The sequence below is a fragment of the Carcharodon carcharias genome, chromosome 9 (genome assembly GCF_017639515.1).
Source record: "Carcharodon carcharias isolate sCarCar2 chromosome 9, sCarCar2.pri, whole genome shotgun sequence".
Classification (NCBI taxonomy): Eukaryota; Metazoa; Chordata; class Chondrichthyes; order Lamniformes; family Lamnidae; genus Carcharodon; species Carcharodon carcharias.
The window spans coordinates 121,905,709-121,919,486 of record NC_054475.1 but is presented as its reverse complement, the minus strand read 5'-3'; the positions used below and the strand labels follow the sequence as shown (position 1 = coordinate 121,919,486).

The window sequence follows — 13,778 nt, the reverse complement described above, 5'->3', positions numbered from 1 at the left end:
TGAATGTATGCATTGAATACTAATTGTATTACAATTGTATTGAAGCACCTCAGAGTGCAAACTGATGTATGTTGATAACTCCAATCCCGTTGTCTGATTGTCAGCATTGACCATATTGAAATGATTGTAATATTCATTGATTGTATTGATGCACCTTGTGATACATGTGTAAAAGTTGAATCTGATTGTACTTATGTGATGGTGATTTTGAAATGTTTTGGAATGTTCTTCCAGATATTTTATGAATAAAGTATATTTTTCAAAAAAAAATTAAAATTTCACAGACAATGATAAACAGATTTTTATTAGGCAAGAAGTATTAAGGGACATGAAGCAAAGTTTGATAAATTTAAGCACAGATCGAAATGAATGCTAGAACATGCTCGAGTGGCTAAATGGCGTACTCCTATTGGAGGAGCAGTTATGAATTGACCCTTTATTGTGTGTGCTGACTTTCTCGTCGATCAAGCTGAACTGGAATCTTTCTGCACAAGGTTCGAAATAGCTTGTGCTAGTGTCATTGATCAGACATGCTGGCACTCGTTAGCTGGGTACAAAATGGCAACAGCAAGACAATTCAGCAAACTAGAAATAGCTACATTTTTTGGTTTACTTCAACATTTCATTGCTACATGAATATTTTCATTTCCACAACTACATGCCCTCAAATGGGAGGGAAGTTCCTTATGACTGTAGAGGCATATTTAACCCCAAACACACATGACTATGAAAAAAAGCTCCAGCGAACAAGTTAAATCCTCAATTTTTCAGATGTCGGATTTCCAATTAGCAATATTTTTTGCTTTTGGAGTAAAATACTTGACACTGCTTTAAACAGTGCAAAACTGACTTTCTCCTCTGTGAGTGTCACCAGCATTGAATCAGTTCGGAGCTCTTATGAACTGAAGCAGAAAACCTGCAGCCTACACATTGCACATTAATACCCTGCACAAATATCACCAGTCCCATTTGTTTTCCTTTAGAAATGATCACTATTACCTGTTATTTCTATCATTTTCCAACCAGAATGAGTGCATCATTGCTTACAGACCTTTGTGTGGGTTGTGGGCAATAATATGTTGTTGAGAAAAGCATCGGTAATCCCTATTGTGAATAATTGGGTACAATCACTGTACAGGTGTTTGAAGGAAAGCTGCAATGCAAACGTTTGTCCTTGTGGGTAAATGTGGTAGAAAATGCATCCTGACTCTTTGCTTGGCAGGTAAAGTAAAATACACAATTTAAGGGAAGTAAGAAATTGTTCGAACATGACTGGTGAATATATGCTGGTCACTGCAGCCTCTGCTGTTAGCATTTCTGGTAGCTTGGAAGAAATGGATCAACAATTGCTGGAAAATGAATGGTACGCTAAACATCACTCGCTGTGAGATGTGCCATTACAATGACTTCTGATCCAATAATGTCTAGAATGCCCAATGGTGAATGGTTGCACGACAGATCAGTGGATAGGACTAATCCCAAATTGTTTGTCTGATGTATCTGAACATTGTGGAGATTATCGACTCATGGTGCTATCTCTGCTCAAGTGCCGGCTCCTTACAAGGAAGCTGCTTGTCCGTGAAAGCTGCTCTCTGAACTCAGCAGTGACAAAATAGTAGATGCAAGGGTCCAAGCAGGCATTCATGCTAGCCAAGCACAATGTCACTGAATGCAGGATCCGGATATTCTTCTGCATGGTGCAGTCGGTAATGACTTCTAACCATGTCAGCTGGTTCAATAGGAAGAATATATGATAGGGAGCAAAGCAAACTAGGAACACGATTGCACACATCAAGACCAGCTTTAAAGCCCTTCTTCCACCTTGGTTGTTGGTCACTATTCTATTCTTCTTTAATGACTGTGCAGTCTTCCAGGTACAGAGAATAATGATGATGATGGGCCCCACAAAACCCAGGAGTTCTGCTGCCATGAGCATAGCTATGGAAGATCCCAGGTTGACATGCTTCATGGGAAGAGATGCAAAACAAAGTGTGCTGTTGAATGTGTCCGTGTTCCGCATCATGGGGAATGGCAGGCACATGAGGATAACGAACACCCATCCAATAATACATAGGCCTACGTCATACCTACGTCTCCAGCTACTGTATTTGAAGGGGCAGATAAGGAATACACAGCGCTGGATGCTGATGCAGACTAAAAATAAGATACTCGCATACATGTTGAGAAACTTTAGGTAGAAGCAGAACAAGCACATGAATTTTCCAAATGGCCAGGTATGAAATGTGTAGTAAAAGATTCTCAGGGGCAAGGACAACATGTGTGCCAGGTCAGCAATGGCTAGGTTTGTCATGAATATCACTGCCTTCTTCTCTCTTTTGATGTTTCCAAATAAAACCCACAAGGCCACACTGTTGCCCAAAAAGCCAGGAATAACGATTATTCCGTAGACAGCTGCGTACAGTTTCATATGAAACTCCTCCTCCCAGTGTTTTTCTGGGCATTGACTGGATTCATTAACTAACATCTTTCCCCAGTATCAGGTTTCCGTTCTTTGAAAGGAAGGTCTACCCAGCTGCACGAGCTGCTGAGAAAAAAAGAGAAAGTTTGTAAGGTCATCATTTTTTTTTTCCTTGGATAAACAGCATTTATGCATGACAACTATTAAACTCCTGTCCACCAGCTTTGTACCAGCAATGTAGCTAAACAATTCAATCCACTGATGTCGATTCTGAACTAACCTGGCCACTTCAGTCACCTTAATTTCTTTCATGATAACTCACTCAGGACATTGTCTGTCTAGGGCTTTCTTGGTCTTTCTCAGCATCCTGTTCCTTGTCCCTCTGTTTTCCAGGTCATGAAAGATGTTTCCATTCTTGACACATGCCCAAGCCATTGCACCTCCACTTTATGGAATCATGGAATGGTTACAGCATAGAAAGAGGCCTTTCAGCCCATTCTCTCCGTGCTGCCTCTCTGCAAAAACAACTCACCTAGCCCCACTCCCTCACCTTTTCCCTGCAGCTTTGCAAATTTTTCTCTTTAGATAAAATCCAATTCTCTCTTGAAAGCCACAACAAGATCTGCTTCCACCATAATCTCAGGCAGTGCATTCCAGATCCTAACCACTTGCACACCAAATTGTCTAAAATGGCCCTGTTGTGAGAGGAGCAGTGAGCACACTTCTTGCATTCAGCGTTCTGCGGCATATCACTCCAGAGCTGGCTTAATTAATAAAGTTAATCTCTAACATCTCCCCTGGTCGTGATGAAAAGTAATTCACATGAAGCATTAACCCTACCTTTTTCCCTCCACACATGCTGAATGTTTCCTACATTTTCAGTTTGTCTTTTTGATTTACAGCATCTGCTGAACTTTAGTTCTAGCTAATTAGAAGATCCTGTTGCTATAGTGCTGAGAAATAATTGCTAATATAACTGGTAACACTTCTGTGAAGCAGCTTGGGACGTTATAAAATGTTAAAGGTGCTATATTAATGCAATTTTGTTTTTAGAGAAGTGCAAAGAGTTACAGCAATGGTGACAAAGACTGGGGCTGGAGAAACAAATATACACAATTTATAAGGATCTAGCAGGGGACTGGGACTGGCTGCTCTATAGAGCTGGCATGGACTCAGTGAGCTGAATGGCCTCCTTCTGTGCCATAATGACTCAACAACACTATTGAGCAGGAAGTCAGAGAGAAGTTTTCTCAGGAGGAAGAAGTAGGACATTGAAACTGAAAGAGAGGAGGGCAGCAAGGCAAAGAGATTTAGGACAAGAAGTCCAGGTGGCTGCAGCACAGAGGATGAAGGCTGCTCGAGGGTCAGGCCAGCCGGGGATGGAAGCCATGCAGTGTTGAACAACATACGTTTATATAGCACCTTTAATCAAATAAACATCCCAAAAGCACTTCACAGCAGCATAATCAAACAAAAACCGACACCAAGATGGAGATTTTAGGATAGGTGACCAAAGCAGCATCTTAGAGGAAGAGAGAAGCAGAAAGACGAGAGCTTTAAGGAGAGATGCCTGTCTAAAGAAGATGGGATTATGAGTGAGAAACAATTTCAGAGGGAGAGAAGGTGGAACACAGTCATGGAGGGGGTGTGATGACAATAGCAGGGATTTCAAGCTGATGTGCTGGGAGACGCGGAGATTAGTGATGACTGCATGGGACCTTGTCAGGATGGACATTAAGATGGATTTCTGGATGGGCTGGGACTTGTGTTGAGGTGAGGAACACAGACAGCAATCAAGCCTTGAAGTGGTGAAGAGGCGAATGAAGGTGCTTGTGACACAGAGATTAATGAAGAGTCACAGGCATGTGATGTTCTGGCAATGGAGGTTAATGGATCAATTGTGGGATTTGAAACCCAACCCAGGGTTAAACTATAAATGGGGATGGTTCAACTGTGGCTGAGTTAGCAGCCAGAGGTGGTAATGGAGTGGATACCTTTGACGTGAAGTTTCAGGTGGAAGCTGAATTGGATGGCTTCAGCTTTGTTGCTTTAGCATTCGGATGGAGAAAGTTCTGGCTTGCCCAGGATTCAAGGTGAAACAGGGGAGCATGGAGATAATGGAACAAAAAGTGGAGGTGATGAGGTTGAATTCTGGCCATCAGTGCACTGAAATAAATTGACCTCCGGGCCAGGAATGCAATGGAGACACCCCCAATAGTGTGTGCCTGATGCCTTTAGTCCACCAGAGTGGAGCTCGTATTTGGACCCTGCACACAATGGACATTTCAGTCTAATTAAAGGCTGTACAATACATTACAAGTATTCCTGCCATGCATCAAGGGCACTTGATCTAATGCTGCAGTTTCTAAGCTCTTCTTTAGAACTCATCTACCTTTTCCTCTCTATCCCGCCCCCACCTAACAACCCCCACCCCTCTGCCCCATGTCTCTAGATGATATTACATTTGGAGCTAACTAACACTTCTGCCCAAAAGGAAAAAACATTCTGAGATCTTCCACTGACTAGCTTGCATTAGTTTAACCACTGATTTTATACAAATTCTGCATTGATCTGCTGGAGTTTAATTCTAAAACACTGTTCACATCCTAGAACTCATTATTAGTTTTAAGAAATCAAGGCAGATTGTTGGATTTAGTAATAGTATTTAGTTATTTGCTTGCCCAGTTAATGACAAATTGACATTGTTAGCACAAGTTAACACATACTGTGATGAGTTGCAGCTGACTTAATGAACAGAACAACTGAGTGTCCATGGAAATGTTTTGATTTAGTTGGGAATTGGCTGAAAGAAAGATATCAACAGATTCTAATTAGAGGAATGATGTTGGATTGAGAAGATGACGTGAACAGGTGTCCCAAGGATACGTTTCGATCCACTAGATAAACTAACTAGATTTCAAAACACAACGGTGTCGGGGGTCGTTTGCTGCCGTGAGCGGACAATATGGCGAGAAGGCCAAAAATCAGTTTCATGATGGCGTGAAACCAGTTTGTGATCAGGCCGCGTTCCCTGCCATCGGACGTTGGAATCCTCATTGTAATACATCAGCATATCATTATAAGGCCTGTCCACCGGACTCATCCTCACACCACCGGATCATCCGCTTATATTGCTGGATAAACATGCCAACATGTTTTACAACAGCATATATAAGGCATGCACTTGGTGAGCTGCACTTCACTTGGGACTCCTTGTTTACCTACCTTAGTTTGGTCAGCACTCACAGTCATCAGAGCCAGGCTTCACAGACAGCACCACATCACTTTTAGTAGAGCTCATGGCAGGTCTCTATCTACCAGATCAGCCATATGTGGGTGGCTTTTCAATGGCTGCAGGGTAAGGTCTTGCTTGGCAAAGGGGGAGTAGTGGCCTCAGGCAAGGGAAGAAGCTGCAAGATGAGAGCAGTACTGGGGAAGAGGGGTATCTCAGGGTGTGTGTGGGAGCACATGTTGATCTGTACAAGTGGTCTCAAGATGATGATTCCTGAGGAGGCAGTCTCCAGAGAAGATGAGGCCAGGTGGACATGTGAGGGTATGTGTATGAGAATGGGTGGTGATGTTCCTTGAGCTGGCAGTGAGATGCCAGTGAATGTGTGATGGGCTTGAGTGAGTGAGTTTAGAGTGATGAGATGGCTGCCATTCCCTGGCTGTGCAGATGAGATCATTCATCCTCTATCTGCACTGGATGGCCAATCTCTTCTGTGCAGCAATGACACTGATCACCACAGCTACCGTCTACCAAGCCGGAATGGTAATGTAGCTGCCACTCCTGCAGCCAGAGTGGGGTAGAGAATATTACACCCGCCTCCATGGCGTCCAAAAGGCGCTCAAGGGCTGCAGTCTTCTTGCTTTCGGGGCCATGTCTTCTTTGCTGCAGTCTTGGGCTGGAAGCACTGAGTGCGGCTGTACTTTAAATTTGGTGCCTGGCATGATGAAGCAGCGAGGCGACAATGTGGTGGGTGAATGAGAGCCTGCTCACCCTGGAAACAGAGTGTTTCCCGAGAATGCATAAGTAACGTAGCGGGTTTGGGATGATACGGCGTGAAAACCTGCCAACGCGACTGGTGGGTAAAAGTTGTTTTGCCCGCCCGCTACCGCAAACCTGGGATGATTCCGCCCAATGTTTCTGGGGAGCAGTAGAATCTGAAGAATTGGCAAGTCAGTGAAAACCGTGGCAGAAGTTCAATGCAGATAACTGCAAGGCTTGGAAAAAAAAATTGTTGGCATATTTAATGAAAGACATTAACTTAAATAATGCAGAGGCTGAACAAGATCTGGAAGCGATAGCAAATCATGTTGAGTCATTATGAAGTGACAGCAAGCCAAACAGGATGCTAAGCAATCAATGGTGTTTAAGCTGCTCATGTCAGGTCACTTGAGTACTCTGACCAGTTGCAGTCACAGATGTCCATGTGAATCATGAAAGTCTTAAAGCTCAATGAACCCATTAACCTTACTTATCTCTGTGCAATGCTTCCAACATGCAGTTAGCAGCAGTCACCATTATGTCTTTTTTTCTTATCAATTCAGCAAAACAAGTTTCAAAGTGAATATTTCCACTGAGAAGATGTATCTACAGTTTGATCTTCTGATATAATGGCACCATTTTCACTGGGATCCCCCACATTTCACATTAGGACAAAGAGAAATATTCCATCTATTCATTAGTAACACCTTATTCAATGAAATCCAACTGAGTGACCTTCCTATCCTGAGGTCATGAATGGCATTTATGTTGTATCTGTATATTTCAGTCATTAGCAGTAAGCTTGCATTATCTGACAATAAAACAATGTGGGGTAGAAATTGGTGTGCATTGGGCCCTTTTTCTGTGCATGAAATAGGAGTGAAGAATACCCACTTTAACAGTGGGTTCACCAGTGGCCAAACTGCAGGTATCAGTCCTATATTAATTTCATGGGCACTATTTTTATGGGTCCAATGCTTGTTGAAGGACCCCTGTATAAGATTTGTTCCTGGTAAGCATGGGCCTGCTTGGATTCATTAGCAGCCCTCATCAGCCAGAGTACTCTTCCTGACTTCTCAGTACTTACAATGGCCACCCACCTTTCCCATTGCTTTGACACGAATCCCCGCCCAGAACTCACCAGAGGGCTGTTTCCAACAGCCCAAAGTTCATTCTTCTCACGGGTAGAGTCACCTGGGGTACTCACTCAAATAAAGCCTGAGGCCCAATTCCAGACCAGAGTCAAGCCTCTCTGTTTGGGCCTGAAAACAGGGCCCAAACTAACTTCTATCCCTCTGAGTACTTTCTACAGAGCAGTAGTTGGAAATCATTTATCTTGTTTTGTTAATCATAACCTTGAATTTGTGGATAAATTCACAGATTTGAAAAACAGCAATAGATTGCCATTTCTTTTTTTTTAAAGGAAAGCCCCTTTGTTTTTTTTTTTCATAAGAATACCAAAGCTGAAGATGTGGTAAGAACCTTGGTCAACAAATCTGGACTAAATTTGATGTTGTTGGTTTATTTGTGCACAAGGCGCAAGAATCTGTCTGGTCTGCTTTGTCTCCCAGTTGGTTGCATTACAAACAAGACAAAATTTGTGCTGTCCTTATCTGAAGTAGAATTTCAAGTGAAACAAAGATGATAAAAATTGAATGGCTGACCACACATGCTGAGTAGTTCATCACATGGGACAATTGAACAGAAAAATATAAAAAGGGGATTTTTGTTTGAGTGGGAAAGCATCTTGGTTTTGAGATTGCACTGTCAGATTTGAGCATAGAACTGCTGAATCTGAGCACCTGAAATTCTTCAAACCTTGTATTTCTGGGGCAGCATGGTGCTCTAAATTTAAACAGGTTGATGTTCCTGCTAAGGCAAAGCTGAGAGGAATTTGAAAGTAATGTACTATGCATTTCTCTAAGTGTATTTACCATTTCTTTCCCTGCTTCTGATTGTTGGTCTCTGTGTCTACCTGTCTTGTCTGATTACCTTTCTATTTACTCCCTGTATTCTCTTTGACCCTATTTTCTGTTTCTGCATCACTCTCAATTCTCTCTCCATTTCTGTGTTTTCTCTGTCCCTTGCAGGCCTGATTTTAACTCTGTGCAAATTAATGGGTTTTGAGTGAGTTAAAATCTTTGTATTTTCTCACTTTTCTCAGTCTTGCCTGTTTAATGTTCCTTTCCTACTTCACCCCTGTGATTTTGTTATATGCCACGTGACTGTCTAACAAAAGAACCCCATGGTGCTTCTCTCAGAAAAACCAGCAGTAGCAAAAGCCTTAAAGAGTCAAAAGTTTTCATAGAGTACTTCCATTCCAGCTATGAACACTGGGATGGATATGCCTCCATTATTTTCTTTTGCTTATAGGCTTTGAGCAAGAGAAAAATGAAAGCCAGGTTCACTGGCATTCAAAAGGCATGAGATTTAATTCCTGCCCCAGACAACAAGTGGGAGACTGCGTCAAATCCTAAACAAATGGGAGGTTTGGCAATATGCACAATATTTTAGCTTGTATTCAAAACACCACAACTTGTTATTGTCCATCCTCCACAGCAGTTTTGAGATTGAAAACTCTTCTACAGCCATTAGAAGTCTCCATGAATACCCTTACACCTCCTCTGACAGTCGTTAATACTGTTTGGATCACTTGTCTCTCATCTGCACCCACCATTGTCGCTGATCCATTTCTATTTTGTACTTCAGACAAGCAGCACCAATACTTTCACTTTGTTCAGTGCCAGTCCCTTCTCAAGGGAAACTAGGGATGGAGAATAAATGCTGGCCTTACCAGCGATGTCCACATCCCACGAGCTTGTGAAAAAAAGCTCACTCGCCTCCTAGTCAGTGGGCCATGGGTTCACAGTCCCACTCAAGAGATTTGAGCGCTAAATTGAGGCTGACATTCCAGCGCAGTGCCCTCTGTGCAACCTCTGTTAAACCCAGAATTGGGTGGCTTGGGGCCTGGTCAAAGTTTTAATAGTTTTTGTATCTCACCTGACCCTAATCCATCTGTTTTTTAAGAGCTAAAATGACCCCCTATGATTCTATACTGACTCCTGCAGGACCTCAATACACACTTCCCTCCAGCCAGCAGAGTATCTGTTCATTGCTACTCTCTGAATTCTATCCCAACTTTGTACCAAGTTACCACCATCCCTTGACTACCATGTACTTCACTTTTCTATATAAGCCTGTTGTGTGGTACTTCATCAAGTGCATTTTGAAAGTCCATATATGCAAAATCTACTGCATTACCTTCATCAACTTTTTAAACCACTAAACCAGGACTCCATTTGTGACTTAATTAAAACTATTAATATCCTGAGGGGTCTTGACAGGATGGCTGTTTCCTCTTGTGGGAGAATCTAGAACTAGGGTGTCACTATTTAAAATTAAGGGGCTGTTCATTTAAGACAGGGATGAGGAAAAATCTTTTCTCTCAGAGGGCTGAGAGTTTTTGGAACCCCCTTCCTCAAAGGCAATGGAAGCAGAGTCTTTGAATATTTTTAAGGCAGAGCGAGATAGATTCTTGATTAACAAGGGAGTGAAAGGTCATCAAGAGTAGACAGGAATGTGGGGTTGAGGTTACGTTCAGATCAGCCATGATCTTATTGAATGGCGGAGCAGGCTCAAGGGGCCAAGTAGCCTACTCCTACTCCTAATCTCTATGTTCGTATGCATGTACATAAGTGGGAGCTTGCTGTATGTAAATTAGCCACAGTGTTTCCTACATTACAACAGTGACTACGTTTCAAGAGTCTGCTACTGGTTGCGAACTGGTTTGGGATGTCCAATATAATGCAAGTTCTTTCTTTCACATAAGAAAAGCTGAGGGTGGGTTGGCAGGAGGGAATGCTGAGGGAAATGGATAATGAAAATGAACCTCAACCCCCTTGCATCTATGCTTTCAGAATGAGTTTATGTCGGGCTGTGATGAAACCCGGAAGAATCCATTTGCTGAGAAGTATTTGAAATGAGCCAATTCGAACACATTCTGGAGTTACCAAAGCCCAAATATACGTGCTGTTGGGTTATACCAAATCACGCATTGAGGGTCTCCTGATAGTAGATCGATCATCAGGCTCTGTGATGTTACCTTGAATACCAGAGTAAAGAAAACCTCAAAACACAGTATGTTGTTGACTTGAAAAGGCTCTGAAACTGTGACCATAGTGGTTAAGATTGAAGATGAAACAGAGCTGCCTCAGAGCCTACCACAGACAGGGGCAGCAGCACGCAACTGATAGCAGGAACTGGAACTCCAACAAAATGTGAGGAAGCAGTCTCATGTTATAAATAGTTTGCTACATTTCCCTCCTTCCCCCTCATTTCCTCACAGCTATGGACAGTGAGAGTATAATTTGTTCTCTTCTGCCCAATCTGAACAACTTTTATAGTGCAATTTATATCCAGATCACAGCCGATCTCCCCAGCCATGCACCTCCCCCGAACGTGGCTGGGGAGATCGGTTGTGATCTGGATATAAATTGTACTATAAAAGTTGTTCAGATTGGGCAGAAGAGAACAAATTATGTGATCTCAGCATACAGTAGACAACAGTACAGTGTGGGGGGAGATCTGTGATGATGACAGGGGAAGAGAGAGGTCAGTGATTGGCAGGGGGGAGGCTGAAGACTGCCTTGAGAGCCAAGTGGGAAGGACGTTGCTCTTCCTGGCCCACTAGAGGTGCTGTAAAAAAGAACTTACCCTGTAGAGCTGATAATTCTCTCCTCCCTTTTGCTGCTGAGTTTCCCAAGCTCTGGGGAACCTGCACAGCAACCAGTAATTTTAAATCAGCTCTTAGTTGCACTGTGGGAGTCTGATTTAACTGTCAATGAAACATTCCATCTTTTCACAATCAAACACATGTCACAAAAAGGTTTCAAAATGTTTAACCCACCCTGACCCTCTCCTGCTTATCATTTGTGGGGGCGCTGGGGAGTTGGTGTAGGGACTTAACACCAAGGCCATTAACTCTGAATAACATTGTGTGGTGTTGCTGATGTTGGGGCGTTGGGGAGAGTAGGAGATTCCCAGCCTTAGACATGCAGCTCAGTGATAGTCAGGGTGCACACATACAGAGAGTCAGAGAAGAGGGATCAAAAATAAAGGACAAAACAAAATTATACACATAAGGAGATCATAAAGGCAATACACTCCCTCAGGGTTAGTGTAGCAGTGAATTACAAGGAAAAGAAAAAAGGCTCTGGGAACAGAGAGTGGAGGAAATCATACCGAAAGCCCCTAAGAAAGTCAAGAAAGTGTAAATATGCAGAGCTTCCAGCCTAACATTATGCTCTATAGTACAGCTGGCGCGACCTGATGTTGTGCATTATGGTAAACATGTCCACTAAAATTACAATGTAAATATTAGCTGAGAACAGTGAGCTCTTCAGTTCAAACATGTTTTAGGTGGAGCCAATTTTGAGATCCTCTTGTGCTGACAGTCTGAAAGTAATTGAATGTGCAGAGGTGACACCTGAAGTCTCTCAAATACTGGTATTATTTACATTAAGACGTCATTATTTATTCGTGGGGTGTGAATATTGCTGGCAAGGCCAGCATTTATTCCTCAACCCTAATTGCTCATGAGAACATGGCAGGCTGCCTTCTTGAAAGGTGTAGTCCATGTGGTGGAGGTACATAGACATGGTTGTTGGTGATGGTCAGGGGAAAATGATTCTCTCTCCTGAAGAACAGGTCCTTCACCTCATCCAAAGTTAAACCTGCTGACAATGATACAGACGGCATTCAGAAATATCTTCGTGCAAAATAAAAACAGTTTATCTTACTGACCAAGTCTACTAGTTTATTGAAATCTGAATCTATTCAACTATTAAAATCTGATCTCTACTAGTTTACTTCCTTTTCAATATTGCAAATGTATTGAATTTGAACAACTTATTTTAATGGATTGCTGTCTGCTAATCTGGGCCAATCCCTTCTTCAGATTTGTTCCCATTATTAATATAATTTTTTGGAACAAAAAGTACTTATTGGAAAGATTGGAAAAAACAAAAGAATCAGTGGCAGTGCTCAGGACAGTTTTACATAAATTCTGAAAGTCTACTTGAATAGAGCAATCTTTGTCATAGCAAATGCATAATTAGGGAGTTACTTTGTGAATTCTGATCTGATAAGTTGCAGCAACTTGTGTGTGGGACCTCTTGGCTTTCAGATCATTTTGGAGTTCAAAACAGACACAATGGTGGTCATTTTAAACCACCCTCGCCCCCTCCCAGCCCCTCTCCCCCTCATGCACTCTCCCCACAAAATGGATGGATATGGATTGGGTGGGAGATTAAAATGTTAAAAATCTGAAACAGGAATGCAAACACTTCCAATTTTAAAGGAGGCGGGATGAGAAGCAGGTGCCCAATCCACTCTCAGGAAGTGGATCAGTCATTTAAGCCATAAGAAGGTTACGTGCCCCCACTTTAAGTGATTCTACCAATAACCCATGTTAGCCATGATTCATGGAGCCCAGGAATTTCAGCAAGTAAAAGGGGGTGAGATGGGATGGATCCATTGGGTAGGCGCATTTACGCCACTACTGAGGCCAAGGACAGGCAGCAGTGCTTTCTGCCTGGCCCAATAAGCTGACTGATAAATCCCCTGCCACGTTCATAATTGCCCCCCAACAAATCTCATAATCTCCGAACCCCTATGATCTCCCTCTGACTCCCTCACCATGATCGCCAGCTCCACAATGTTCAGGGAAATCCAAAATTCTCGAACATAACTCCTCCCTGCAATTCTGAAATCCTGTCCCAGTGAATATTGATGTTTCCCTCTCAATTATGTTTGCATGTGGCCGTTCTATCTGAAACTGATTCTTGGAAGATATGAAAGAGGAATTTGAGGGTGATGCACCTACTTAGTTGCATTCTCTTCTTGTGCTAACTGCATGATGCATACTTTGCACCTCTTTCCGATGAGTCAGTGATCAGAAACCCTTCAAACGTGATATCCTGTGCTTTAATTTTGCCCCAGATGTTGTGAACACAGCCTTCTTGAGCTAAGGCTCATGGGAGAGTTTTGCATTCATTGCTGTAAAACCAAGTATCTACAAATCCCACAAAGATAGGGTTGGACATATTCCATTTTACCTCCACATTCCCACCAATGATTGTCTAACATGTCCATCCTTGTGGATGGCCTTTCCACACCAACTGGAATGTGAATAGACCCTTTGGCCTGAAAGTGCATTGCCTGAAGTGGGGTGCTTTTTGGATTTGGAAGAACGGGTTTCCCAAATGTCCTGCTGTTCTTAACTTGCTGACTTAATGTTCTTTTTGGTCGCTTTTCAGCCTGCAGCCAGGCTGATTGACAGACGGGAAGCCTGTTGGGTGGGGAAGCCATTAG

The 13,778-nt window shown here is 42.6% G+C and overlaps 1 protein-coding gene across 12 annotated transcripts in view; it reads right to left on the bottom strand.

The window, feature by feature from the left end:
* Nucleotides 1-286: 286 nt before the first annotated feature.
* Nucleotides 287-13,778, bottom strand: part of LOC121282628 (probable G-protein coupled receptor 174) — a 52,255-nt gene continuing 38,763 nt past the window's right edge. For 8 of the 12 annotated variants that reach the window (XM_041196425.1, XM_041196426.1, XM_041196423.1 and 5 more), the window contains one exon: nt 287-2,545. In XM_041196425.1, coding sequence (XP_041052359.1) covers nt 1,517-2,485 — 969 coding nt within the window. In that variant the 5' untranslated portion in view covers nt 2,486-2,545 and the 3' untranslated portion in view covers nt 287-1,516. Of the gene's footprint in view, nt 2,546-11,923; nt 12,140-13,778 lie in introns of all 12 variants that reach the window. The other 4 variants (XM_041196427.1, XM_041196431.1, XM_041196430.1 and 1 more) reach the window with 3 other exon arrangements.